This window comes from Schistocerca piceifrons, chromosome 5, assembly GCF_021461385.2.
Source record: "Schistocerca piceifrons isolate TAMUIC-IGC-003096 chromosome 5, iqSchPice1.1, whole genome shotgun sequence".
In the NCBI taxonomy this organism is placed as follows: Eukaryota; Metazoa; Arthropoda; class Insecta; order Orthoptera; family Acrididae; genus Schistocerca; species Schistocerca piceifrons.
Genome location: NC_060142.1, coordinates 469,346,205 through 469,372,537, shown reverse-complemented (window position 1 = coordinate 469,372,537; position 26,333 = coordinate 469,346,205). Strand labels below are relative to the sequence as shown.

General features: G+C 42.1%; 1 protein-coding gene across 1 annotated transcript in view; it reads left to right on the top strand.

Annotated features, from left to right (window-relative positions):
• The window catches only part of LOC124799081, a 161,257-nt gene extending 140,887 nt beyond the window's left edge, over positions 1-20,370 (top strand). Inside the window, exon 4 of the mRNA XM_047262618.1 lies at positions 20,074-20,370. Coding sequence (XP_047118574.1) covers positions 20,074-20,370 — 297 coding nt within the window. The remainder of the gene's footprint in view (positions 1-20,073) is intronic.
• Positions 20,371-26,333: the final 5,963 nt, after the last annotated feature.

The following is a 26,333-nucleotide window of genomic DNA, read 5'->3' as shown; positions in this document are numbered from 1 at the left end:
AAAGAAACCAAATAGTAAGTCATCTTTAATCTCACAAAAAGTACTTTAAATAAAGAATGTCGTTTCAAGTAAATCAAAATGTTGCATTAAAATCTTATTAGCAGTATATGTTCTAAGTATGTAAGCCATATATTCGTATACTTACACATCAATTTAAGCACCCGCTTGCCTTTTACGAACGGTAAATGTCTCCATTAAAAAACCAAATGTTCAGATTACCTCGAAATTGGTTATGCATTATTACAGCTCATTTTAAAAAGGAAAATATGTTGTAATATGATGCAGCGCTTAGACCTTCGTATGGAACAAAATTTCGTAGCACAATCTACAAGAAAATGACGCGTGGTCAAACATGGTGATACACCGTTTGGAAAAAAACTTATCTAGTACGTTATTCTTACCGACAGAAACTGACATTTGGTAGTAGTATATATATATATATATATATATACACGATTGCATCTGAAATGGTTAAATATTAGAACAAGCATGTAAACTTTACAGATCTGCGTTGAAATACGGTAAGCAAGAAAATACGTTAAAGGCACACTGGCTGAGATTAAAATCATTTAAAGAAATGTAATGCGTTTGTTTACATAAATTTTTCTGCAACCAGTCACGATTTCCTTTTGTTTACATTCTACACGACACGTTTTTAGGAAATTATTCCCATTTTCAGTTGCGTTTTTCTCTTTGTACTGTACCATTTTTACTCAATGTTTCTAATGTGTGAAGTTCTGCTTTGCTGTGTTGAGATTAATGCAATACATAAAAAGGGCAATTTTTAGTTGGTTATCAACCATTATACGTAGCTACTGGTGAAGTGTGGAAAAACTTGCACCTACAGTTCTCGTTTTTATACCGTATATTGCAGTAAAGTCAACAGAACAAAGCAGAACCTCGAACATCGAAAACATTGTATAAAAATGGCATAGTGCACAGAGAAAAACGCACTTGAGAATGGGAATCAGTTCTCGAAACGTGTCGGCAAAATATAATTTAAAAAAAATCGTTACGTAGCAGAAATGTTATTTACAAACAAGCCCATTGTCTTTGCACTCGTAGGCTTTCACAAACCATTTATAATGGACAATGTCGAAAGAAATGTAAAACAGAATTGCAAAATAGCACTATCTAAAGGAGATTAATTATCAATAGCCGTAATCCACTGAACCGCTCCTGAATTTCTCCTCAATAAATGCTTCCCAAGGCCTTCTGTTTCTAAAGCTAAATATTTTCTGCAAGAACTAATTTATAAGATACCAACCGAAATGAAAACGTGTAACGTAAGATTCAACTGGTTCTTCTATTGGTTGGCTTTAAATGTTGCACGTGCTGAATGACACTACCTCTCTATTTACTGCTGACAAGATCGGCTGATCGCTTTTATAGCCAGTGAATAAGGAGACAACGTTTGCTTTCAAACGTAATACAAGTCATCTTTTTATTTTTGAGGCCTCTCGTCTACAGTCGTAGCTTTACAAGTAATAGGGGAGTTCTTCCGTCTTCTGCGACTGTAAAAAGTCGTATTTGGATCAAAAGCGTTTAGCTTACGGAAAGCACATTCGGTATTTATTGGCTCCTACATTACCAAGCTTTCTTCTATACGAGACGGTCGATTTTTAGAACACTGCCCAGCGCTAACACACAAAATTTTCTCGTTTGCATACTTTTATATATCCACTTTCGTTACTCTTTGACCATTGAAAACATTTTAAATAAAGAGAAGCGTGTCTGTACCAAAAAACACTTAACGATAGTTGAAAACGCCAGAACTAAAATCACTATACACCTTTCTGTTGAAAGTACGAGAGATATTCGGATTTGTAAATCACTTTCGCCTTTCCTTCTTCAAAAATTTCGCGACCGTCCTTAGTCTTCTACTCTACAAGAGACAGCATTTCTGCAGAGCTGCTGTGAAGGGAACGTATGTTTGGAAATGATGAGTGGCCGCTGACGTCATTCAGCGTTGCGGCGGTAGTGAAAAGCGGGAAGGGCGCCGGTGTTTACGCAGCCAATTATAGCGGGAATACCGCCGCCCTGTGAGAAGTGGCCGGCAACTGTTTTCACACTAGGGCCCGGGCCGACAGGCGCCATGGGAACCACGGCGCTATGAAACCGGGTTAGGTTCTTTGTGAGATTGATGGCTTCTCTGTCTGCCTTTGTTTCATTTCGCCTTCGGCTGCTGGCTTCTGTAATAAACACCGACTCCCAGCACTCAGCAGCAAAAGCTGTAGCACATGGCCGGCCGGAGTGGCCGTGCGGTTCGAATCCTGCCTCGGGCATGGATGTGTGTGATGTACTTAGGTTAGTTAGGTTCAATTAGTTCTAAGTTCTAGGCGACTGATGACCTTAGAAGTTAAGTCGTATAGTGCTCAGAGCCATTTGAACCATTTGAGTAACAGTTCCATACAAAGGAATCTCCCGACTGCCCTTTCCGCAGTGCCTGCATGCTATCGAAAACACGTTTGTCTTCGGTAGATGACTAACTTTATCCACGCAAGAAGTCTCTTGACTGCCAAATTCATGAAAGCGCAGTTAAGGATTCGATCACAGCTAAATATTTGTAACAAGAAAGACTATAAATATACTGACGGAAGAAAATGAATTACAAGACAATTAATTAATGTAGAGTAATGAAATATCAGGAACACATTTGTGCAGATACCGTATTTTAGTGGTTAGTAGTGCAAGAACACAGTTGAAAGTAAGCGCGAGATAAACCATTGAAAATTTGAAATGATGGTACGTTAATAACCTGTGTAACCTCCAGAATGTTGAATGTAAGCATACAAACGTGCATGCATTATGTTGTACATGTGCTGGATATTAGTTTGTGGGATGAAGGTCCATGCCTCTTGCACTTGACCAGTCAATACAGGGACGGTGAACGCTGGTTGTGGACGATGCTATAGACGTCGTCTGCTGGTGTCCCATATGTGCTCGAGTTGAGACATATCTGGTGATCGAGCAGGCCAAGGCAACATGCCGACACTCTTTAGAGCACATCGTGTTAAAACAGCAATATGTGGGCGAGTATTACACTGTTGTAAAACATCCCTTGGAATGTTGTTCATGAATTACAACACGGCAGGTCGAATGACTAGATTGAAGTACCAATTTGCAGACAGGGTGCTTGGGATAACCCGCTTGTCATACCAAATCGCACCCCAGACTATAAATCCAGGTGCAGGCCTTGGATTGGTAGCAAGCTCTCAACTGGCCTCCTTCTAACCAACACATGGCCATCTCTGGCACCGAGGCAGAACCAGCTTTCATCAGAAAACACAACCTCCACCTGTCCCTACAATGAACTCTTGCTTGACATCACTGAAATCACGAACAGTGCTGGCGGTTTGGGCACAGTGTAATGCACGCTGCAGGGCGTCTGGCTCGGAGCGGTTTTTGAAGTAAGCGATTTGTAACAGCTTCTTGTGTGACTGTGGTGCCAACCACCACCCAAATTGCTGCTACAGATGATGTATGATGTGCCAGAGTTCCAGGCGAAACACGATAGTCTTCCCTCTCGATAGTGTCACGTGGCAATCCGAAGCCCGGTCTTCCTGCGAACGTACGTTCTCTTGACCACTGCTAAATGTTTCAAATGGCTCTGAGCACTATGGGACTTAACATCTGTGATCATCAGTCCCCTAAAACTTAGAACTACTTCAACCTAACTAACCTAAGGACATCACACACATCCATGCCCGAGGCAGGATTCGAACCTGCGACCGTAACAGTCCCGCGGTTCCGGACTGAGCACCTAGAACCGCTAGACCACCGCGGCCGGCTGACCAATGCTGCCAGCAATCATTTACAGTGGCTACATTTATGCCAAGTCTTTCTGCAGTATCCCAAAAGGAACACCCAGCTTCTCGCACCCCAATCATATGACCTAATTCAAAAACCAATGAGTTCTTGATAACTATGTTTTTATCACCTTAAAGTCATTGTAAACTAACGTCAATTCATCACGTCCAATCTCAAAAGGTAAGTAAAGTAACGCTCATGACCGTTACAGCGCGTATCTATAGGAAATCAGATTTGCATCTTCACAGTGGCGCTACTAGAGCCACTCTTATGCAGCTGGCCGAAACTTAAATATGCACCATCTTTCAGATGAAGAAACACGCCTACAAACCTTCGTTTATACCGCACAACTCCTTGTTGCGATTTTTTTAATCTTCATTGTTTATGTAAATAACAACGAATAGTGCACAACATACTTCTGTGACATGACTAAGGAAGTCCCAGAATGTGTCACAAACGTGGAGATGGAAAAAAATATTAGCATGTTCTGCCTTCAATTTTGTAACTGCACATCTCTACCCACAAAACAGCACACAATTTTGAGCATTACAACCGTTCATTCTACAAAACTGACATTTAAGTACAATAAATCGTGCCTGTAGTGACATTGTTTATCATAACTCTTCAGTGTGCCGTTGCCTTGAAATGGTATGCCACAACACGTAAGTGTAATACGGAAGCAATGAAATACGGCGAATCCAATATGGCGTCTCAGAACCAGGAAGCGAGGGACATAGCGTCTGATTTCAGCCGAACGCCAGCCACAGATTGCCGATTTCAGTTGAATATCAGCCGCAATCTGTGGCACTTCCTAATTTTATGTTGTCATCTACACGCCGTTTGATCAGCCACCGTCCCGAATCCGTGATGCTTCCTTATTTTAGCAATTATGCACTGTCAGAGTTGTTTGTGTAACATAAAACTCTCCATATGGCGTTCACACAAATATGCGTTTTTTTTTTTATCTTTGTAGCACAGAAGTAAGAAGGTAACTGTGAGTGACACTGGGCCGCGCGGGATTAGCCGAGCGGTTTAGGCGCTGCAGTCATGGACTGTGCGGCTGGTCCCGGCGGAGGTTCGAGTCCTCCCTCGGGCATGGGTGTATGTGTTTGCCCTTGGGATAATTTAGGTTAAGTAGTGTGTACGCTTAGGGACTGATGACCTTAGCAGTTAAGTCCCATAAGATTTCACACACATTTGAACACATTTTTGAAGTGACACTGGATGTTATTGCAATATACTTAGAACTTTTTTGTAACATTGCAGAGAGTCATTAGTCCACACTTGGACAAAAAGTCCATAGTCACTGAGAAATAATGTTTTAGCTCACTATTACTAGCTTTATTCAGATCATGTGTAATGTCGTGCCAAGCTTAAAAACTTAACAGAAACTGTGGATAACCGTTACTGCCTATATGCAGCTCCTTGATCAAGTATCAGATTTAAACCGCAGTTTAGGTTTTGAAATCTACGTTATCATACTTGACCAGTTTCGGTAGAAGCACTTCTGTTTTGTTCAACATAACATATTTTAAATCGAAGTACAGCTATGTAATTTCACTTCCTTTTAGTCTCATCATTCTTCTTAACACAATGCTTACAGTATCCGTTTCAGAGTGCAAAATATACTAACTCTGTAAGTTTGCTGTGTGTGGGTGGTACGATACAGCACACAACATGCAGTAGTGAGGTGAAACTAGAATTTGTAATCGAGTTGCACATCATCAACGTAAATGATATTAACAGATGGTTCACATTCATTTTAATGCATTATAACAGCTATGACGTCCAAAAAAACTATTTCACGTGTTAACTGCTAAAGATTGATTATCCATTCCTCAGTACCTGTGAAATAGGCGTATCGTTTTAAAAAGAGTAAAGTAAATGTAAATCACAAATAGTGATAACGATGCTTTTAATTTATATTTTCGTACAAATGATTAGTTTCAGAAGCATGTTTTCTTAATAATAGCTGGCTCTTCCTTGACAAAAGAAATTGGACAGTGAAACCAGGAGTTTCAGTGAAACATGTGAATCGGTCTAAAGACTTCCATGGCAGTCCCAAATGTGCTATAGTGTCTGTGTGGCCGTGTATGCGGGTACATATGAAAGAGAATCCAGCGAATACCTTTGATATTTTCTATTTCTGTTCAATGACAGTACAACACAAATACAGGGATGTTAGATTTTTATGATTATACAAATAAAATTCTATTGTATGATATACTTTATTTGTACCAGCTCCTTGTGGTGGGTTGAATAAACAACTATCCTTCTCAGTTTCGATTATGGAAAATGTAATAGGAAAATGTTTGAAAAATAGATAATGATAATGAAGTACATCTTGTTGGGTGATCGCTGTAAAATACCTTTCCAGTCATTACCATTCTTAACAGATGCCATGATATTTCAATATACATCGCATCAGCTATTACAATAAATGTGCCATAAATTCCTTTTCTTCCGAAATCGATTCAGTATCTCTTCGTGAGATATTCGGTCGCCCATATATCTTCAGTATTTTACCTTAGCACCACATCTGAAAAACTACTAAATATAAGGTTAAATGCAGAGGCACTCGAAACATCTAAGAAAGACCGCAGATATTAAACTAAGCTCCAACCGAACGGACCATGAAGGCCCAACGGTACTTACCGGTCGCCGTGTCATACTCAGCCTGAAGGTGTCACGGGAGGCTGATATGGAGAAGCATGTGGTCAGCATACCGCTCTTCCGGTCCTACATCAGTTTACGAGACCAGAGCCGTTACTTATCTATCAAGTAGCTACTCACTTTGTGAGTGAAATAAGATACGTGCATAGCGTACAAGTTTTTAACTCATAATCTGGATATCGGCAAATAGTTTTTGAATTGCAGCTGATGGAACACTGCAGTTGCACATTCTTTGAATTGAAAAAGCAGCAACACTATGGCTATGTTATTGTGTTTGAATGTCGAAGAAAATTGTGTTAAAAAACGATGTTATCGCTTAAGAGACTTATTCGTCAAATACATTAACCGTTTTCGATATATAAGATAATGGCTAACATTAAGTATGTTACACGTGGCTGTCAGACAAGAATTGATAAAAATTGTATATCCTTGAAAAGAATTTTCTTTTTCAGAAGAAAATTTGACCTGCAGAGACCGGCCCATGTGATAAGTAATCTTATCACAGAACTATGTGATTTTATTGTCGTTAAACCTTTGATATGTAAAACTGAAACCCTGGAGGCTTAATAATGTGTGCCAGACCTAGACTCGAGCTCCTCCTTTCACGGGGAAGTGCTCTACCAACATTTTATTTTATTTTTTTATTTTTTGAGGGCTTTAAGGGATGAGGTGGATTAGGCAGGGTGGGCAGGGTTGCAAGCCTAGGCATGGAGAAAACGTCTTCTCCTCCATTTCCAGGGGATGTAGTGCAACGGATGAAATGATATTTTTCCTTCCATTTTTTATTTTTACCTTTTTTAATTTCATGTTTTTTATTTAAAGGTGCAAAACACAACATAAAGAACCTGACGGTGCCATTCAACACATCCAAACGTAAAACGGCTCCAAACACCACCTAGATTTAACGAATTCACTATCAAAAGAAAAACGGGACCCTCCAATGACCCAGTTGGTGTGTATCCAGGCCGGCTTCTCGCCAACTTTAAAATGATACACAGTCACCTGAGTACATCAGGCATGAACATTAAGTTCCGGAACCACGATCTATATTCTCATTTCACTTCTTGCGCCCAGATCACCAAAGCTAGAAAGCGGGCCTGTGAATAACTACCCCAACTAACCGTGATAATGAAGTACATCTTGTTGGGTGATCGCTGTAAAATACCTTTCCAGTCATTACCATTCTTAACAGATGCCATGATATTTCAATATACATCGCATCAGCTTTCACTATTCCCCACATTCAAGGGCACTATTTAACGTTGACTTTACTCCCAAGACATTGTTTTTGTAAGATGACAGGAAGTTATCAGCATGAGCAGGCACTTATGGGAGCATGGGAATTGTTAATGCAGGCAGGATCTTTACGGCGGCTCTCGTTTGAATACTATTTTACCAGAGTTGAGAACAAGCAGGCGTTTTGGTCATTTAACAGTAAATCTTGCGGTGGACGTTTACATCTTGAAAGCCATATGCAGCTGTTAGGGAAAGGAACATCTCAAAGTACTTACTGGGGACAGAATGCTGGGCCCAACGATTTCGGGCACCGATGTGCAGACAATGCATTCCGTCAAAAAGCGCAGGAAACAGCTGGACCTAGCTATTAGGCCCCTCTTGCCACAGCAGGCGCACGGGTCACGAGAGAAATATAGACCGCCCAACCAATGCATTACGACCGTGTCATGAACGCCCTTTCTGAAAAGGAATGACAACCATAAAAATTTGGGAGTTTCCATGTTCACCGTGGACCAGATGCTATCGAGGGCGTGATCAGGTGGTGTCGTCCTTCAGCCGGTAGAGCTTTTTTTGGGAAGTCTCAGGCCTTGAAAACAGTTTCAGAAGGAATGTAACCGTTAATGGCGGCTGTGTAATGATCTACGTTGCGACATGAAAGCACTTCTCTTAATTTAGTCGGGGCGCTAGGCTGGACACACAGTTATGTTTGGGACGTCCAGATAATGATCTCCATGGCAAACGTGCTACTCACTTTAGACCTGTGTGGAATCTCAAAAATTCTTCGTAAAGTGGCAGTGGGAAAAAACCAGCCTAGTAGCACTATGTCTCCTCCTGTCTGTTCGGGAATTTGCGTGTCAAGGATTGGCTGCTTCTCCTTAAAAGAGAGGAATATGATTAGAATTGGCTGATGAGTAGAGCAGATGGGTTATAGGGAAGGCATGGAGCTCGTGGAGCCTCATGATTGGCATGAAGCCCCTGTGCTGGCAGTTGTGGAAGTGCCTTTTGGGGAGATTACCAAGGTTTGATGGAAATGGAGGAGAGGAAAAAGTTGGCCTTCCAGTTCAGACTCCAGTCTGCAGTGGGACTTCTGATTCAGACTCTGGTCTGGAGAGGATTGTGGTCATAACTTTTGTTATGAGTGGGTTGCTCTTGGGACACTTATCCTGAGCATAACTTTGCACTGGCGCTGGTCTTGATTGGGGAGTCTGTGGTGAGGACTTAGCTATACCGACAGTTTAGACCTCAATCATCCTGGACAATTTGCTGTACTGAGGGCGATCTTATCCGTGTCAGGTCTGCCACTTTGACTGTTGATCTCCTTGCGCGCGCTGCGATGTAGGTGAGTCAAATTGTTCCATCGTATGACATGTGAACGGGAAAGTCACAAGCTGGAATCTCCCGAGATTTCAGGGCTCTATTAGAGAGTGATTGCGATTCGTCTAACAGAACGCCAGCCGCGACTTCTCATATTCCGTGTCCATGATGGCGAATTATAGGCGCCACACATAGCTACTCTGGTGACTCTAGAATCACGACTGTCATCTGAGACACCGTCACACATCGAGAAAGGGGTACTGTATTGCTGCTCCGGCTTGTTAGGGCAAATAGAATCTCAGTGTCGTCAGTTGTTCTCAGCTGCACCACCTTAGTATAACTTCTGTGTAGAATGAATTCATCAATGTCTACTCAATGTTAGATAATTTTTGATTGCATTATTCAAGTTTTGAACCAGAGTAAATAGTTCAATCAGAGAAGTCTTACTAGTTGCCAGCCATCCTCCACCCAGGCGAGTGTTACCTGTTTGTTGCATATTTGCGCTGCCATGTTGAAAGGAGTCTACTGCGGCACACTCGTATGTGGCACCCGAATATGATATGAATATTAGTGTAAATTAAAATGAAACTGGTACATTATAAAAGGTGTATGTCTCTGAATGGCTTCATAACACGGATCGCTGACTGTGTACGACCGCAGAGCCAAAGATGCTGCTTCCGGTCTGAGATTGTAGTGTTCGAGTAAGACAGCGCTTGGCGCATAGTTGTAGGTAGCTGTCTGTGAGTGAAAAAGGATGGCGTAGGCAGTTTTTGTGGTGTGCTGTGTGAGTCACCAAGTGTTAGGTTAATTTAGGTATGTCAATATTGTTGAACATGGAAGCACAAGTCTTCATGAAAACAAGGTAAGGAAGTTAAATATTTTGTTTTTGTTTTACCAGCGCGTTAGTATAGATGAATTGGCTGATAATTGTCAATTGTTACGTAACCCCAGAATGTACGTGAACTGATTTGATTAAAGAGGCTAGTTAGATATTTCAATTTTGTGATGTTTCTAAGATGTTTTGACATAGCTATATGTAATTTGATGATCTGCATTTACGCTGGTTTAGTGAGGTTATATAATACTTGTTGTATAAACCTCATTATTCGTGGATCAATTAGTGAATATGACGTATTTTTCTGACCGAATTCAATTGCCAAATGCTTTGAAAACGCAAACTTAACTTACAATATAATTTTTTTTAAAAAAGAATCATTGTTAGTAATTCACCACATCAGTGTCGCCTTCCTGTCCAGGTCATATGTTTTTCTAAGAAGGTCGTATGTTTTTCTAAGAAGCTGAATTTTTCTCAAATGTTTTCATTTATCGTCCAAAAGAATTTCACGTACATTTCAAAGTATTATGGCCAGCATTACACAGCGCTGAACCTGTAGCTAGCATATTTTTTCGTGAGAGACCAGAATATATCGCGTTCCACCGTTGCTGCTTTAGAGGTAAGACATTTTAATTTGTTTTGTGTGCAGGGACCAAAGTTACCATTTTTGAATAGGACTAGAGGATTCAGTGCCTAAGGGGCTGAATGTATTTTTCATTGACTGTATTCCTTTATTGGTATTGGGAGTTGCATTGCCCAGTCAAATCGTGTAAAGTTTTTGATAGCAATAACACAGAGTAAGCACCCCACTTGCAGTTACAAAACGCTACATGATAATTACAGTTTAGTATCCATTCCACAGTTCAGACGTAAATCGTAAAGTTTTTTTCTTATTTTATTAAAGAAAGTTACAATGTTTTATTTTTGTCATCACGGTTAACATGTATTTTTGTCCAATTTTTACTCAATAGACTTGTGCCATATCTGTCATAAAACATCAATCCCGTGTTGATGTATTAATCAACCATTAACAGTTGATTGAAATAATGACAGGGTCACCATTTATTTTATACTGTTTCAACATTCAAGTTCATTCAGATTCTGATAAATATGATAATCTCTCATTCAGGCTATCAACAACAAACACAGTCAAAGGGCAAAATCAATGTAACAGATGCATGGGTAGGTAGTCAAGTGGACGATTTACTAGTTAAAGTGATTGCTGTCAGGACGGTAACTCATTGGTGACTGTCGCCTTCCAAAAAAAATCCGCAAGTCCACTGTAGTCTCGCAACTGGAAAAACATGTTATATATTTCATATGTCGCCACTAGGTCATGTGTTGCTCTTGCAGTACGTACGAGAAGTCTGTGACGTCCTTGTCATAAATGCAATATAGATAAGACGTTGCCATACCTTTCATCCACTTTACGGTGTTTGTCCTGCCGGTGGGAAAGTATACTTTTCCCAGGAAGAGCAGGTCGTCAGATTTGATAACTATGTGCTCTATACGCAATAAAAGGGCCAACATTTTCTTCGAGAGAAACCAACGCTCGACTGCTGTGCCAGAAACCTAACGATGCTCGTCAGAGTCGAGTCGACGACTGTACCGTGTACGCATACTGGTGTATCGACCAGATGAATAGTTTACCTTGACGGTTCGAGAATTTTCCGTTCACCACTACATACCACACCGCACGTACCTCCTTTGGGAAAAAGGGAGGATGAACCATTTTCCATATTCTCTGCCGCTTTATTGCCAGGTACTTTTGTTCGAACACAGGGTATTTTTGAAGGAAGCTTCGATATACATCTTTCGTTGTGGGCAGCCTGGTCTCTGGCAAACAGTCCTTAATGTAACTTTAATCGACGAACAAGTCGAAAGTCTGTGAGCGGGGTAGTGATGTGGCCAACATTGTCTGGAAGACGGGGGCCACTTAGTCGAACACAGGCCTATTGTGGTGACGTCCACGGCTCTCTAAAATCGTTACATCACATTAAAAAATATTGCACTTACCCTGTTCGTTATGTTTACGAGTCCGATTCCGAGTGCTAGCGTCAGGGTTTCATACCGGATTTTAAAGAGGAGGAGAGCACTCACTGAATATCCAAATGCTGACTGTAATTTTGAACGCGACTGTGGTGGGTAAAGGCAGAAATACGCCAAATTACCTATTTTTGGGGCCAAATAGAGATTGACATAATGTGTGCGCTGGAACGTATCCGTTGCGCGCAATGCATATTGTCTTACTGATGTGCAAATAAGCCACAGTAGCCATCGATAATTATCCACCGCTGTAAGTCGCATATTTCCACTCAACACCACTCCCAAACATTTGAGCGTGGGGACCTTGGTAATGTATACTGCTGTCCCTGGTGGCTGCCCTCTATCCATTTCTATACATCAGGTTTTTCATAGGTTAGTGACACTACCCGCTATCGTTTTATACTGCTGAAGCCATCCCACCGCCATCTGGATTTCGTCTCCTGACTTGACCAAAAGAACGACGTCGTCAGCGTGTGGTGTGCCCGGCAGTGGGGAGATGCGGTCTGTAGTTCGACCCTTTCAAGGTCCTGTCGGTGGCCACGTTGTACAGGTTCAGGGCGACGGCAAATAAGATGGCGGAAACGGAGAAATCTTGCCGGACTGAGCACTGGATCGTGATAGGCTCTGAGATAGCACAATTCAGCAAAATCTGTGAATCAACCGCAAGATCTCGTCCACTAACAATAGGGGTATTCCCATCCGTTCCATGCCCGCCCGTTGGACGACATGGTCCACTCGGTAGAAAGCGTGACCATAATCCACTGTCTTGTGACCTAGGTTCTGACATCAGTGCTGTTACATCCCTGTATGTCCCTAGCGCCTTGTGTATATTACTTTACCCACCTAGGCATGTTTGATCTAAATGTATTTTTACTGCCGCTTGAAAGCACACCAATATTCAAGAAAGGGCATAGGAGGAACCCATTGAATTACAGACCCATATCACTGACCTCAATCTGCAGTAGGATTATGGAGCATGTACTGTACTTGAACATTATCAATCACCTTGAAGAAAATGACTTATTAATACATAACCAACATGGATTCAGAAAATATCGCCCTTGTGCAGCACAGCTAGCTCTTTATTCCCATGAAGTAATGAGTGCTGTCGACAAGGGATTTCAGATCATGTCCATATTCCTAGATTTCCAGAAGGCTTTTGGTACCGTTCCTCACAAGCGACTATTAATCAAATTGCGTGCATATGGAGTATCGTCTCATTTGTGTGACGGGATTCGTGATTTGCTCTCAGAGAGGTCTCAGTTCGTAGTGAAAGACGGTAAATCATCGAGTAGAACAGAAGTGATATCTGGCGTTCCGCAAGGTAGTGTCATAGGCCCTCTGCTGTTCCTGATTTACATAAATGATCAAGGTGATAATCTGAGCAGCCCCCTTAGACTGTTTGCAGATGGCGCTGTAATTTGGGCAGAGCACTTAAGATGTGACAAACCCACTAAAGAGACAGCGTACATTACACTTGTCCGTCCTCTGCTGGAATGTTGCTGCGCGGTGCGATCCTTACCAGGCAGGATTGACGAAGGGCATCGAAAAAGTGCAAAGAAGGGCAGCTCGTTTCGTGTTATCGCGCAATAGGGGTGAGAGTGTCACTGATATGATACGCGAGTTGGGGTAGCAGTCACTGAAACAAAGGCGGTTTTGTTTGCGGCGAGATCTATTTACGAAATTTCAATCACTAACTTTCTCTTCCGAATGCGAAAATATTTTGTTGTAACCCGCTTGGGTAGGGAGAAATGATCATAATAATAAAATAAGAGAAATTAGGGCTCAAACGGAAAGATTTAGGTGTTCCTTTTTCCCACGCGCCATTCGAGAGTGGAATGGTAGAGATGTAGTATGAAAATGGGTCGATGAACACTCTGCCAGCCACTTAAGTGTGAATTTCAGAGTAATCATGTAGATGTAGATTTAGAAAGGGAGCACGAAGGGTACGTGCAAAGATTTTGTAGCCTGCGTTCAATAATGTCAAAGGCCGGTAGTCTTGTGGTCTACGATCACCAGTTGGTTTTGGAATGGGTATTATAACACCCTCTGCAAACTCAGTAGGGAACTGTAAGAAAGGTGTTAAGAGGTTGATATACATTGTTATCCACGTCGGTCTCGTCAGAGGAGCAGAGGTGCAGCAGAAATTAAGAGGGAGTCCGTCCGGTCCGGGTGATTAGTTTAACGCACCACACTTTTGAGCGGCGTCGAGATCATCTGTTGTAATTTCAGCCATAAGGCCGTTCATTTCAGTGGAATGTTCGGCCGCTGGTATTTCTCGAAACACGTCTGCCAGTCCTGCCCTGTCAGTTGGTCCTCCACGTATAAACTGCGATAGTGGTGAGTGAAAGTACGTAAAATACCCTTCTCTACGTGGTCCGCGATCCATCGGCAATTTCAACGCCCTGTATAAGTTTACATCACCACTGCCGCCCTTCTCTCCCTATACAATTTAATGACAGTCCTTCGTTGCGTAACCTATTGAGCATCCTCGCACATACTTTAACTCCTTCCATTTTCACTGCCGTAAAACACACCAGTTGTGCTCTGACATGTTGAACAGCCTGCTGATTATCGGGAGACGACGGCTGCGTCGGCAGCTCACGTAGGGCTCTGAAAAAAATTCGTAAGTCGTCCGTTAACAAAGTAATTTATCTTGGCCACACCTGCGTAAAGCCAGTTTGACAGAGCAGAGCCACCATGTAAGTGTTTAATCGTTTGCAAGTTGACACCGTTGACACTGACGCCATTTGTCTTCAACCTTCTGGAAACAGTTATCATCCATCAGGTGGGTAACTTTGAGCTGCCACAGATTCCTGCTGTGCCATGCCTTTAGTCGTGGCAGACCGGTGGAGCGGGTGTAAGCCTGGTGGTCTGTAAAGGCCGTAGGCCACACCTCAGCGTCAATCGTCACCGTGTTTAATGCAAGAGATACATACACCCTGTCTAATCGACCTGCTGAACGGCTCGTAAGATACGTATATCCGTGGCAGTCGCCGTGCGTTGTTTCCCAGGTGTCATGCACTGCAAAGTCCCGAGCCAGCGTTTGTAAAGCCGAGCACGAAGCATGGGTGTTGGTCCCCGGGCTAGAGAACAAAAACTCAGCGCCGATCACATAATGCCACCGATTTGCTCGAAACAGCGGTGACAGTTACTCTGTGTACAAGGTTGCTCGTTCATGTCTCTTCATGAGCCAGATGGGGCGTAAACAATCACCAAACGGACATCCCTTATAGTTCAGGAAACACCACAGGTCGATGGTAAGTATTTCACATCTTCTGCCACTATATCTGCGCATAACAGTATGGCTGTGCCACCGCTACCGCCGGCACCTGTAAAAAACGGCAGACGTAATAACCACAAAACTCTATCGGCCTATTATTTCCTGCCTCCTGCAGAAGAACTATGTCGACATCTGCTACCTGCAGCATATCTCGCAGCATTTGGATCTTTACTATGGTGCTAATATCATTGATGTCAACTGTACCAATACTTTAGACGTGGGACATCGTATCAGTTGCGTACTGCTAGAACGTCATGCACTACGAATCGGCTGGCTACAGAACATTCTTCATGGACTAAAGCTACACATTATTGCCTCAATATTGCCTCATTGGCCACCGTGAACAAGTTTCCTCCAAACTCTTTGTCGGGGGGAGCCACTGAATGAACGTCCACCTCCTGCACCTCGTCAGTTTGCTCTCTTTCTTGTGCCCAGTCTCCCAGTGAATTGATGGGCACGCTCGCTGCTGACGGGCATTCCTCCCTACTAATGACAGGTCGGACGTCAACCTACTTGCATAGTTGTATCCATCGTGCCTCTTTACGCTTGCGGCTCGTCCGCGTTACGTAGCACAGACGTTGTACGTGTGAAATCGTCCTTGCAAATCGGTGGAAACGGATCGCGGTGATTCCCACTATCTTGTAGCCTCGAGTGTTGTGCTTGTTATCTGTTGACTGCCGCCGCTTCTCCCGCTTCTTCAAAATGGCTCTGATCACTATGGGACTTAACTTCTAAAGTCATCAGTCCCCTAGAACTTATAACTACTTAAACCTAACTAACCTAAGGACATCACACACATCCATGCCCGAGGCAGGATTCGAACCTGCGATCGTAGCGGTCGCGCGGTTCCATACTGTAGCGCCTAGAACCGCTCGGCCACCCCGGCCGGCCCCGCTTCTTCGGCGACTGCTGCTTTCGTAGTCGCGCCTCTGTGTCTACTGAGGGATCCTATTTAGTGCGGTCCTCTTTTGGATCCACTTCCATGTCTGAAGAGTGGGTCGACGGGAACGTGGAAGGACCCTGACTCCGCAGCTGTTGTGAGGCGTCTGGCTGACGATGTGATAAGATCATTTGCGTCGTCCATGACGTGGGATTGGGGGCGCCAATCGCAGACTCTATGGGAAACAGCCTATTATGCACATCGTTCCGTAGCGCTTCTACACATGTAATGGGCAGCGTTGTCATCTGCTGTGGTGGGTGCTGGATGTCTCGAGATAGCTCTGCTAGACGTCGCTGAAGACAGTTTGGACACGACCATCCTGCCCGTCTTCGTTGACTATCGTATATGACGATGGCTTGACATTCACCTATTGACCCGTAAGAATGTATGTGCTTCCAGAGTTCATTTCTTACTGGCGTAACATAATGAGTGCAGGACACATCTTGAAGCTGGTCCTTTCCTCGGCAGCGTGATTAAGGACCATTCTGTGTGTGCAAATTGCTGCGATAACCGTGCACAGGAACTTCGAACGGAAGTGCGAATACTTATACCGTTCTAACTCTGAGACCGACATGATCTACAGAAACTGCGCCCTCGTTCCCAAGGGCATGGCAAAAACGGTAATCGTCGTTGGATCGACGATTGAGTATGTCACACGCTGTCTTGTTCGTAAGTTTGACGTATACAACGCTGGACACTTTGGAGAGGTAAATTCCTGTTAGTTCTCGTGGATCTTGCTTTGCCACATGGCGCATGAAGCGTTTGATTTCGCATGGTCTTGTATATTGTGCATCGAATGTGCACTAGATTGTCGCCGTCCAGTAGGAAAGAGCCGTCTTGATCTGTAGTAATCAATACGAAGCCTCACCCATGTAAATAATGCTCGTTCTAACGGAGCCGAAGGCGGACTTGGCGACTGAGCTACCTATGATCCGCCCGCACAACTTTATTCTACCAGTCTCCACCTTCCAAATGTCACAGAAGCTTTCCTACAAAACTTGAACGACTAGCATTCCTGGAAGAAAGAATAGTGCAGAGACGTCGTTTAGCCACAGCCTGGGGGATGTTTCCAGAATGAAATTTTCATTCCGCAGCAGAGGGTGCGCTGATGTGAAACTTCCTTGCAGGTTAAAGGTGTGTTCCAGACCGAGACTCGAGCTCGGGGCCCTTGGTTTCGCAAGCAAGTGCTCTACCAAGTGAGCTATCCAAGCACAACTCACGACCCACACTCACAGCTTTACTACTGCTAATATCTCGTCTCCTACCTTTCAAATTTCAGAGAAGCTCTCCTACGAAACTTGCAAGAATTAGCACTCTTGGAAGAAGGGATATTGCGGAGATATGCCTTAGCCACAGCCTGGATGACATTTCCGGAGTGAAATTTTCACTATGTTGCAGAGTGTGTGCTGATATAAAACTTTCTGGCGGATCAAAACAGTGTGCCAGACCGAATTTAGAAGATAGGAGACGAGATACTGACAGAGGTACGGCTCTGAGGAGATGATGTCCTTTATGCTTGGGTAGCTCAGTAGGTAGATCACTTGCCCATGAAAAGCAAAGATCCCGAGTGGGAGTCTCGATCCTGGACACAATTTTCATCCGCCAGGAAGTTTCGTATCAGTATCCACTCTGATACAGAGTAAAAATTTCGTACTTCAAATATCACCCAGGCTGTGGCTAAGCCACGTCTCCGCAATATCCTTTCTACCAGGAGTGCTAGCATTGCAAGTTTCGTACGAGAAGTTCTGTGAATTTTGGAAGGTAGGAGACGAGGTACTGGCAGAAGTATAGCTATGGGGACTGGTCGTGAGTCATGCTTGGGTAGCTCAAGCGGCTGACCACTTGCTCGCGAAAAGCAAAGATCCTACTTTCGTGTATTGGTCTCGCAACGCAGCAAGTTATTACGAGATGACATTCGTGTCAGTAAGCCACGCAGCTGTCTAGTACGGTGGCTGCAGGATGGCTTTTTTTTTTTTTCACTTTGCTCACAGCATAGCTGACGCTGTTTGCCGTGAGAACTGTATAGCGTAACATTCAGTCGATGCGAAGATTTATACCCTCTACGAATCTAAATATTCCATATCAGTTATTATCCAATTTTGTTCAAATTTGGTACACAGCCCTTTGTTATTAATGGAATGATGCTGTCAAAATTTCTGATTTTTAGTGATCGTAGTTCTGGAGATAAAGAGAATTCGTAAGTCCTAAAATCTACGCTTGCTTTTTAAAGCCAAGTTAGGAACAATAACAGATTGACTTTCACTACGATTTGAAGCCATTACAAAGCTATCAGTGCATAGAAATCAATTAGTTCGAATTTTCTTTTTAAAACTTTAGTCACTGTGCATTACGTAATACAAAAATTGTTATTATTATTATTTGGTTATATTTTTCCGTGTGAGTGCGTGAGAACGATTGAGAGAATGTATGTGGGACATACGTTAAATATTAATATTTAATTTTTCATAAAAACTTGTACAAACGAACTGTGATAAAGTTATGTTGCAACCACGATTCAGGTGACATATGTCCCTGTGTGCTTGCTTTGTACAAAAGTAGCGAGAATGGAAGTTAGAGGCGGAATAAGTTTATTTATCAATTTGAAGAATATTTCGCACTTCGCTTATTTTGATTAAACAAAATACAAGAATCTGAAGTTTTGTTGACATTAATTACTATCAAATTAGTGATTGGATAAGGCAAGATCTACCGCGACAGTGATTTGGAAGGAACGTTCTGATTCGTCGTTTAGATCAACAGCCAATCAGAATTAAGCTGTTCCCACGCAAAAAGAGGAGTGGGCATATAGGAGAGTACATCGAGGGGTCGCTTGAGAGCCGCTCTACAGATCATTCCTTAAAAATACCCTGTAAGATGAAATAGTGATCTAATTTCGGTTCGAACATATCGTGACTGAAGCAACTCGAGTTACAAATATTTTAATGAAGGTTTGGTGTTTCTAAATTAAATAATTTGAGAGATATGAGCGTGTGAACTTTCTGGTCGTAGTAACAACTCCGCGTGGCGTGTTTCGTGCTCTGTACGGAATATTTTGGCTAGCACCTCTTACGAACAAGACCACTCAAATCGTCCGAATGTTTAACTCGCGAATAGTTGTGGCTCTGTGACTGACAGAACATGAAAATTACTCGGGACGGACTTACTAAAATTCTGGTTGCTTTTCAAGTGAATATTTGTTGTACTGACAGTGAACTTTTAATGATAACGTTTTACCATATCAAATACGGACTTGCAAGCCATTTCATGTGTTTCAATATGAATAAAAAGCAGAGTTAATCTAATTTTAAACGCTTTTCTGCAAGTAGACTGAAGATCCCGGACGCCCCATTTTTTAACCATGAACTATCAGGAATTAAACTAGAGTTACGCGGTGTCTGTGTGTTAGGTATTAGGTGGTGGTTTCATAAACGCTGCTTTATACTGCCTAGCACGTATCTGCTACCACAAAGTGAAGGGACATCGGTAAGAACTCTATCGAGGTAGGTGGACTGAACGATAGCAACCGACCCAGCCTCGCCGGAATTTGGGTATTTACCGACAGGGAAATGAGAAGTTCAAGCGAGTACGAACTTTAAAAGCAGCAGTGTAGCTAACCTGATAAAAGAAAGCCCCACACGTGCATAAATAAACTTTGATATAAAGACAGAGGAAACGTGTTATCAAGGGAAAGATGATTCAGAAAGGACAGCAATAGCGAAGTGGATGATTTACCGGCTAGAACAATCGGTGGAGAAGGCGGCTGACGACGTCGACAAAAGCTGAACATCGCGCGACAACTAGCAACAGCAACCGGGAGTTTGCGGCAGTCGGCAACAGTGGACGGAGTGTGGACCCAGAAACATCTCGCCGTGCTGACGGCGATGGAGAAAAGCTCAGTTGTATTCTACTGCGTTTAGTGTGTGTGTGTGTGGACAGAAACTTGTGAACATGGCGGAAAATAATAACCCTGCTACAGTAGACGAGAATGAAGGGGGAGATTTGGAGAAAGTAATACATGCAGATGATGCCGTGGCTGGTGAATTTAGTTTTGATGCATTACAAGCAAATGATAGTGGCTTGCCAGATTCAGTGCATGCTAATTATGGGACAGACAAGGAACAGAACACGGTGGAAACGGATATCAAGTTTACACCTTTTCGTGTTCAAAGGCTAAAAAGGGAATCGAAGGTTGAACACTCCACTCCCATTCCTATTCGGGAGGGAAAAAAGTGAAGAATAATCTGAGGTTTATGTTAAGTTTACACCTGTTACTGTTACAGGGATAAAGCAGGAACCACTGTCAATTGCTTGGGAATAGAGAGATAGCGTTTCTATGTCTGCCAGGAAGTTTCATATCAGCGCGCACTCCGCTGCAGAGTGAAAATCTCATTCTGGAAACATACCCCAGGCTGTGGCTAAGCCATGTCTCCGCAATATCCTTTCTTTCAGGAGTGCTAGTGCTGCAAGGTTCGCAGGAGAGCTACTGTAATGTTTGGAAGGTAGGAGACGAGGTACTGGCAGAAGTAAAGCAGTGAGGACGGGGCGTGAGTCGTGCTTGGGTAGCTTAGTTGGTAGAGCACTTGCCCGCGAAAGGCAAAGGTCCCGAGTTCGAGTCTCGGTCCGGCACACAGTTTCAATCTGGCAGGAAGTTTCATATCAGCGCACACCCCGCTGTAGAGTGAAAATCTCATTCTGAATTCGTAGCGTCGTCAGGTGTATGACGAACACCAGACATCTCGAATTGTTGGCAATATTATTTCCATTTCGTTTCGAATTGTCAACCAAACTCTTCATCATTTTGAACATTTTTGCTATTTTCTTTCCTTCTTCCCTGTCGTAGTAAATAATGTATATAAAATGAACATAGAGAATAAAGGCCATCTGAAAAAGAGAGAACTGGTAAAAGAAAGATATCTTTGGAGATAAATGATTACTAAAGACTAACAAGAATGAATGTGGAGTGAAAGTGGTGTAAAAAGGTACACTGAAAACTAATGTAATGTAACTCCTTAACATGTTTTGCTAAACCATTTCCAGAACATTAGAAATGATGCTGGAAGATGTTTGTGGTAAGAGGCATAAGGAAAGTGCCTAATAGATGTAAGTAAACAAATTATGTTTCTGTTGTTTATTTGAGAGCCACATAATTTGGTGTAAATATTTTCAACACTTCCAATAATTTTGCATTTTTTGTGTATAATAGATTGTTTTATGTAAAGTCATGAGATATTTAATAGCAACTGTAAGGTTAATACTTTTTCTGAAAAGAAAAGTTATTAAAGAAAATGTTTGTAAATTAAAAAAAAAGTTTTTTTGGTTTACTTGAATCGTAGTAAGTACTGCTTTCAGCAGCAAATTGCTTGGGAATTCTCCCACTATAAAATGCATATAATGATATTTTGAAAAAGAGTAAGGTAATAGTGCCAATTTGGGTACTATTGTTATTTTTGAATAACAAATGGTTCAAATGGCTCTGAGCACTATGGGACTTAACATCTGAGGTCATCAGTCCCCTAGAACTTAGAACTACTTAAACCTAACTAACCTAAGCACATCACACACATCCATGCCCGAGGCAGGATTCGAACCTGCTACCGTAGCGGTCGCGCGGTTCCAGACTGACGCGCCTTGAACCGCTCGGCCACACCGGCCGGCTTTGAATAACAGTTAATTCATTCCTTACTGAAAATAATGAGAAATAATGAGTAATGTCTAAGACTACTTGATAAAAGATGTTGCATTTCAATGAATGTTGAGTTTTCTTGGAAAAGAGTTTTGTGAAAATAAGCAGTAAATTTTGAGTACACAAAAATTTCTGGAAGTTTCCCCTTTAGATTTGAAGAAAAAAAATAGTGAAATACGAATTATGATAAGTGTATATGTGTAAAGTTAGGGTGCAGAAATTGAGGATGGTGGATCAGACATACTGTATTTTGCGGATACGAAAAAAACCTGATACGAGACTGTAAGAAACCAGGTCTAGGACAGATGACTGGACGCTGTATCACAGAGAAGTGCTCTTAAAGCAACGGAAGTGTAAGTGTGAGAAAGAAAAATGTGCTACCTAGTTCCGCTACAGAAAGTGATTTCTTGCTAAAGTATGTAAAAAAGACGCTTCCCAAAGCGACGCTAGATATCCGTGACCCACTGTTGTGCTCTAAGAGCTCCCTCAGTCATTATCAGCCATGACCTGAAGTCAACCCCGATGGCTCTGCATACCAGAACACAAAGAGCAACACAGTTATGCCTGTCTGAAACAAAGGAATAATGTAACACCTCCCATCCGAGGCAATGCAGGACTGTGATTCATCACTCAACACGATGCGATGCTATTCATCAACAGTCCGTGCTCCGTTGTCACTGTACGACTCCAGACACAGCCGTTGGTGTTATGACGCCAACAGCAGCCTAAGCGTTTAACGATAATTCCCTAGTCTGTCTGCAGCTAATTTCCGACCAATAGTGTGAGATGACACATTGTGTTGCATATAGTCCATTACTTATTCTCAGTTAGCAGACGCTGATGTGAAGTGGATACGACGTACTTCATGTGCAATATGGCTGTCTATTCTTGTGGTGGTGAGACATGTTCGAGTGAAACATTGACGAAGAGTACATCTGTCCTCAATTCCCCTGCAGTCCGTCATCCGGCCACTGTCATATCCGAACGCACCACAACTCTGAATACTGCACAGTCCGATCATCCAGGCAGATGGAGACCGACAATGAGGCCCCGGTCAGGTGCTAATAACGTTGTCTCACACGAGTACGTGACATCTACGTGTCCTTCCCAGTTATCACACAATATCTGATGATACTGAGGCCCCTTATCTTACCACGCCTGGTGACAACATTAAAAGTGAGAAAAACTAACTTACTGTGATGAAATTTCTGCCAGTCACAGAGAATTGCAGCTCTAATCGTTTACAAACCCGCCGAAGTTGTGTACTTGTATGAAAGTTTCATTGACATCTGACCGTGTCTTCCACGTGCTGTACATTTTTGTGAAGCAGTGTGGTGCTAATTTAGATTGAGTTATATAAAAATGACGACGGCTGGCTTGCAAGTCTACAAAGAAAAACTAAACACACAGTCGAACTGATTTTAGATCATGGAAAGTGTTGCACTCGTAATAGAAGTCCACGACAATCTCACAAAAGATACAAGTGGTGTTGCCAAAAGCATTCGAAAGGATTTGAAGTCGCATTAGAATGTACTAAAATCAAGTTTTAACATACTCATTTATCTTTGATTAATACTTTTTGCTTGAATCTTTTTTTTCTTTTCGATTATATTCTAACAGCTGTATATCTGAAACCAAGGAAAACAGAACATTTTATTTATGAAATGTTTAAAATATTTATTATCCTTCCTAAAACACCTGTGAATTAGTTCATTCTACTTTACCAGGCTCCAGAACGTACTGCAGCGTCCTGTGCAGATCCAATGTAGTTGTGAGGTACTCGTATTTGCATAAAGCGGGTTTATTTAAGATGCTCTCCTTGTCAGTACCCTAGCTTTTATTGCAGAGAAATTAAATTGCGTTAAACTGAACTATTTGTTTTCCTTCCATTCCATTTTCCCAAATTTATGTCTGTGTAATATCTTATTATATGGTAAAACATATACGAGAAGTGGCATCACAAAATTCTAAACAGAAAGAATCACATTCGGTCTAACGAACAGTTTTCAAGTCACCTCTGGCTGAAAATCAGTTTTTGTGAATCAAGTGACAGAGAGCACAAGATTTCAGGTCAGCAGAGTAAAAAGTTGTCGACACAAAATTAGAGATGGGCAAAACTGTTCTCACGGAATAAGCATCAAACGAAAAAACTACAAAGAACGAAATTCGTCTAGCTTGAAGGGGGAAACCAGATGGCGCTATGGTTGGTCCGCTAGATGGAGCTGCCATAGGTCAAATGGATATCAACTGCGTTTTTTTAAAATAGGAACCCCCGATTTTTTATGACATATTCGTGTAGTACGTAAAGAAATATGAATGTTTTAGTTGGACCACTTTTTTCGCTTTGTGATAGATGGCACTGTAATAGTCACAAACGTATGAGTACATGGTATCACGCATAATTCCGCCAGTGCGGACGGTATTTGCTTTGTGATACATTGCCCGTGTTAAAATGGAGCGTTTATCAACTGCGGAAAGGTCGATATCTTGTTGATGTATGGCTATTGTGATCAAAATGCCCAACGGGCGTGTACTATGTATGCTGCTCGGTGTCCTGAATGACATCAACCAAGTGTCCGGACCGTTCGCGGTTAGTTACGTTAGTTAAGGAAACAGGAAGTGTTCAGCCACATGTGAAACGTCAACCACGACCTGCAACAAGTGATGACGCCCAAGTAGGTGTTTTAGCTGCTGTCGCGGCTAATTCGCACATCAGTAGCAGACAAATTGCGCGAGAAATGGGAATCTCAAAAACGTTAGTGTTGAGATTGCACCCGTACTATATTTCTGTGCACCAAGAATTGCATGGCGACGACTTTAAACGTCGTGTACAGTTCTGTCACTGGGCACAAGAGAAATTACGGGACGATGACAGATTTTTTGCACGCGTTCTGTTTAGCGTCGAACCGTCATTCACCAACAGCGGTAACGTAAACCGGCATAATACGCACTACGGGCAACGGAAAATCCCCGATGGCTGCGACAAGTGGAACATCAGCGACCTTGGCGGTTTAATGTATGGTGCGGCATTATGGCGGGAAGGATAACTGGCCCCCATTTTATCGATGGCAATCTAAATGGTGCAATGTATGCTGATTTCCTACGTGATGTTCTACCGATGTTACTACAAGATGTATCACTGCATGACAGAATGGCGATGTACTTCCAACATGATGGATGTCCGGCATATATTTCGCGTGTGGTTGAAGCGGTATTGAATAGCATATTTCATGACAGGTGGATTGGTCGTCGAAGCACCATACCATGGCCCGCACGTTCATCGGATCTGACGTCCCGGGATTTCTTTCTGTGGGTTAAGTTGAAGGATATTAGCTATCGTGATCCACCGATAACGCCTGACAACATGCGTCAGCGCATTGTCAATGCATGTGCGAACATTAGGTAAGGCGAACTACTCGCTGTTGAGAGGAATGTTGTTACAGGTATTGCCAAATGCATTGAGGTTGACGGACATCATTTTGAACATTTATTGCATTAATGTGGTATTTACAGGTAATCACGCTGTAACAGCATGTGTTCTCAGAAATGATAAGTTCACAAAGGTACATGTATCACATTGAAAAAACTGAAATAAAATGTTCAAACGTAACTACGTTCTGTATTTTAATTTAAAAAACCTACCTGTTACCAACTGTTCTTCTAAAATTGTGAGCCATATGTTTGTGACTGTTACAGCGCCATCTATCACAAAGAGAAAAAAGTGGTCCAATTAAAACATTCATATTTCTTTACGTACTACACGAATATGTAATAAAAAATGGGGGTTCCTATTTAAAAATACGCAATTGATATCCGTTTGACCTATATATATATATATATATATATATATATATATATATATATATAGAAGAGGAAAATGGTTTAACGTAGAATGACGGGAAGGAAAGAAAGTAGAAGGCACATGGTACAGTTTTCCACAAAACAGTGTTTGATTTGTGCTAATACTTGATTTAGGAATCTTGCACTTTGGCTCTATATGTGAACAGTCCTGGATATACCAGAAGTTTTCATATAAATGGTAAAACGAAGATATTGAAACGGGGTTTGGATAATTTGAAAGTATGTTCAAGATTTACTAACTATAAAATGCATATTTAAGCTGAAAGTGCTAAAGACAAACAGAAAATTAAGAAGACAGGACCTGGATGATTTGAAATCCAGAGGTTATTGAGACTTTTCACACAAACCAGACTGCAGTTATAAGAGCCAATGAACATTAAAGGGAGGCAGTAATAGAAAAATGGGTGAGACGGGGTTGAAGCCGATCCCTACAAACAGAGAAAGTTGTAAAACAACTAAATAGAAGTTGCAAAAATAGGTTTAAGTTTAGGAAGAATACTTAACAACTTTAAGGTCTGTTGGCGACCATGTAATTCTGTCAAGGACAGCCAAGGCCTTGGAAGATAGATAAACTGTGTGGACACCGTCTTGAAAAGATTTATAAGATGGAAAGAAATAACACTAAAATAAAGTTAATGAGATCATGCTGAGA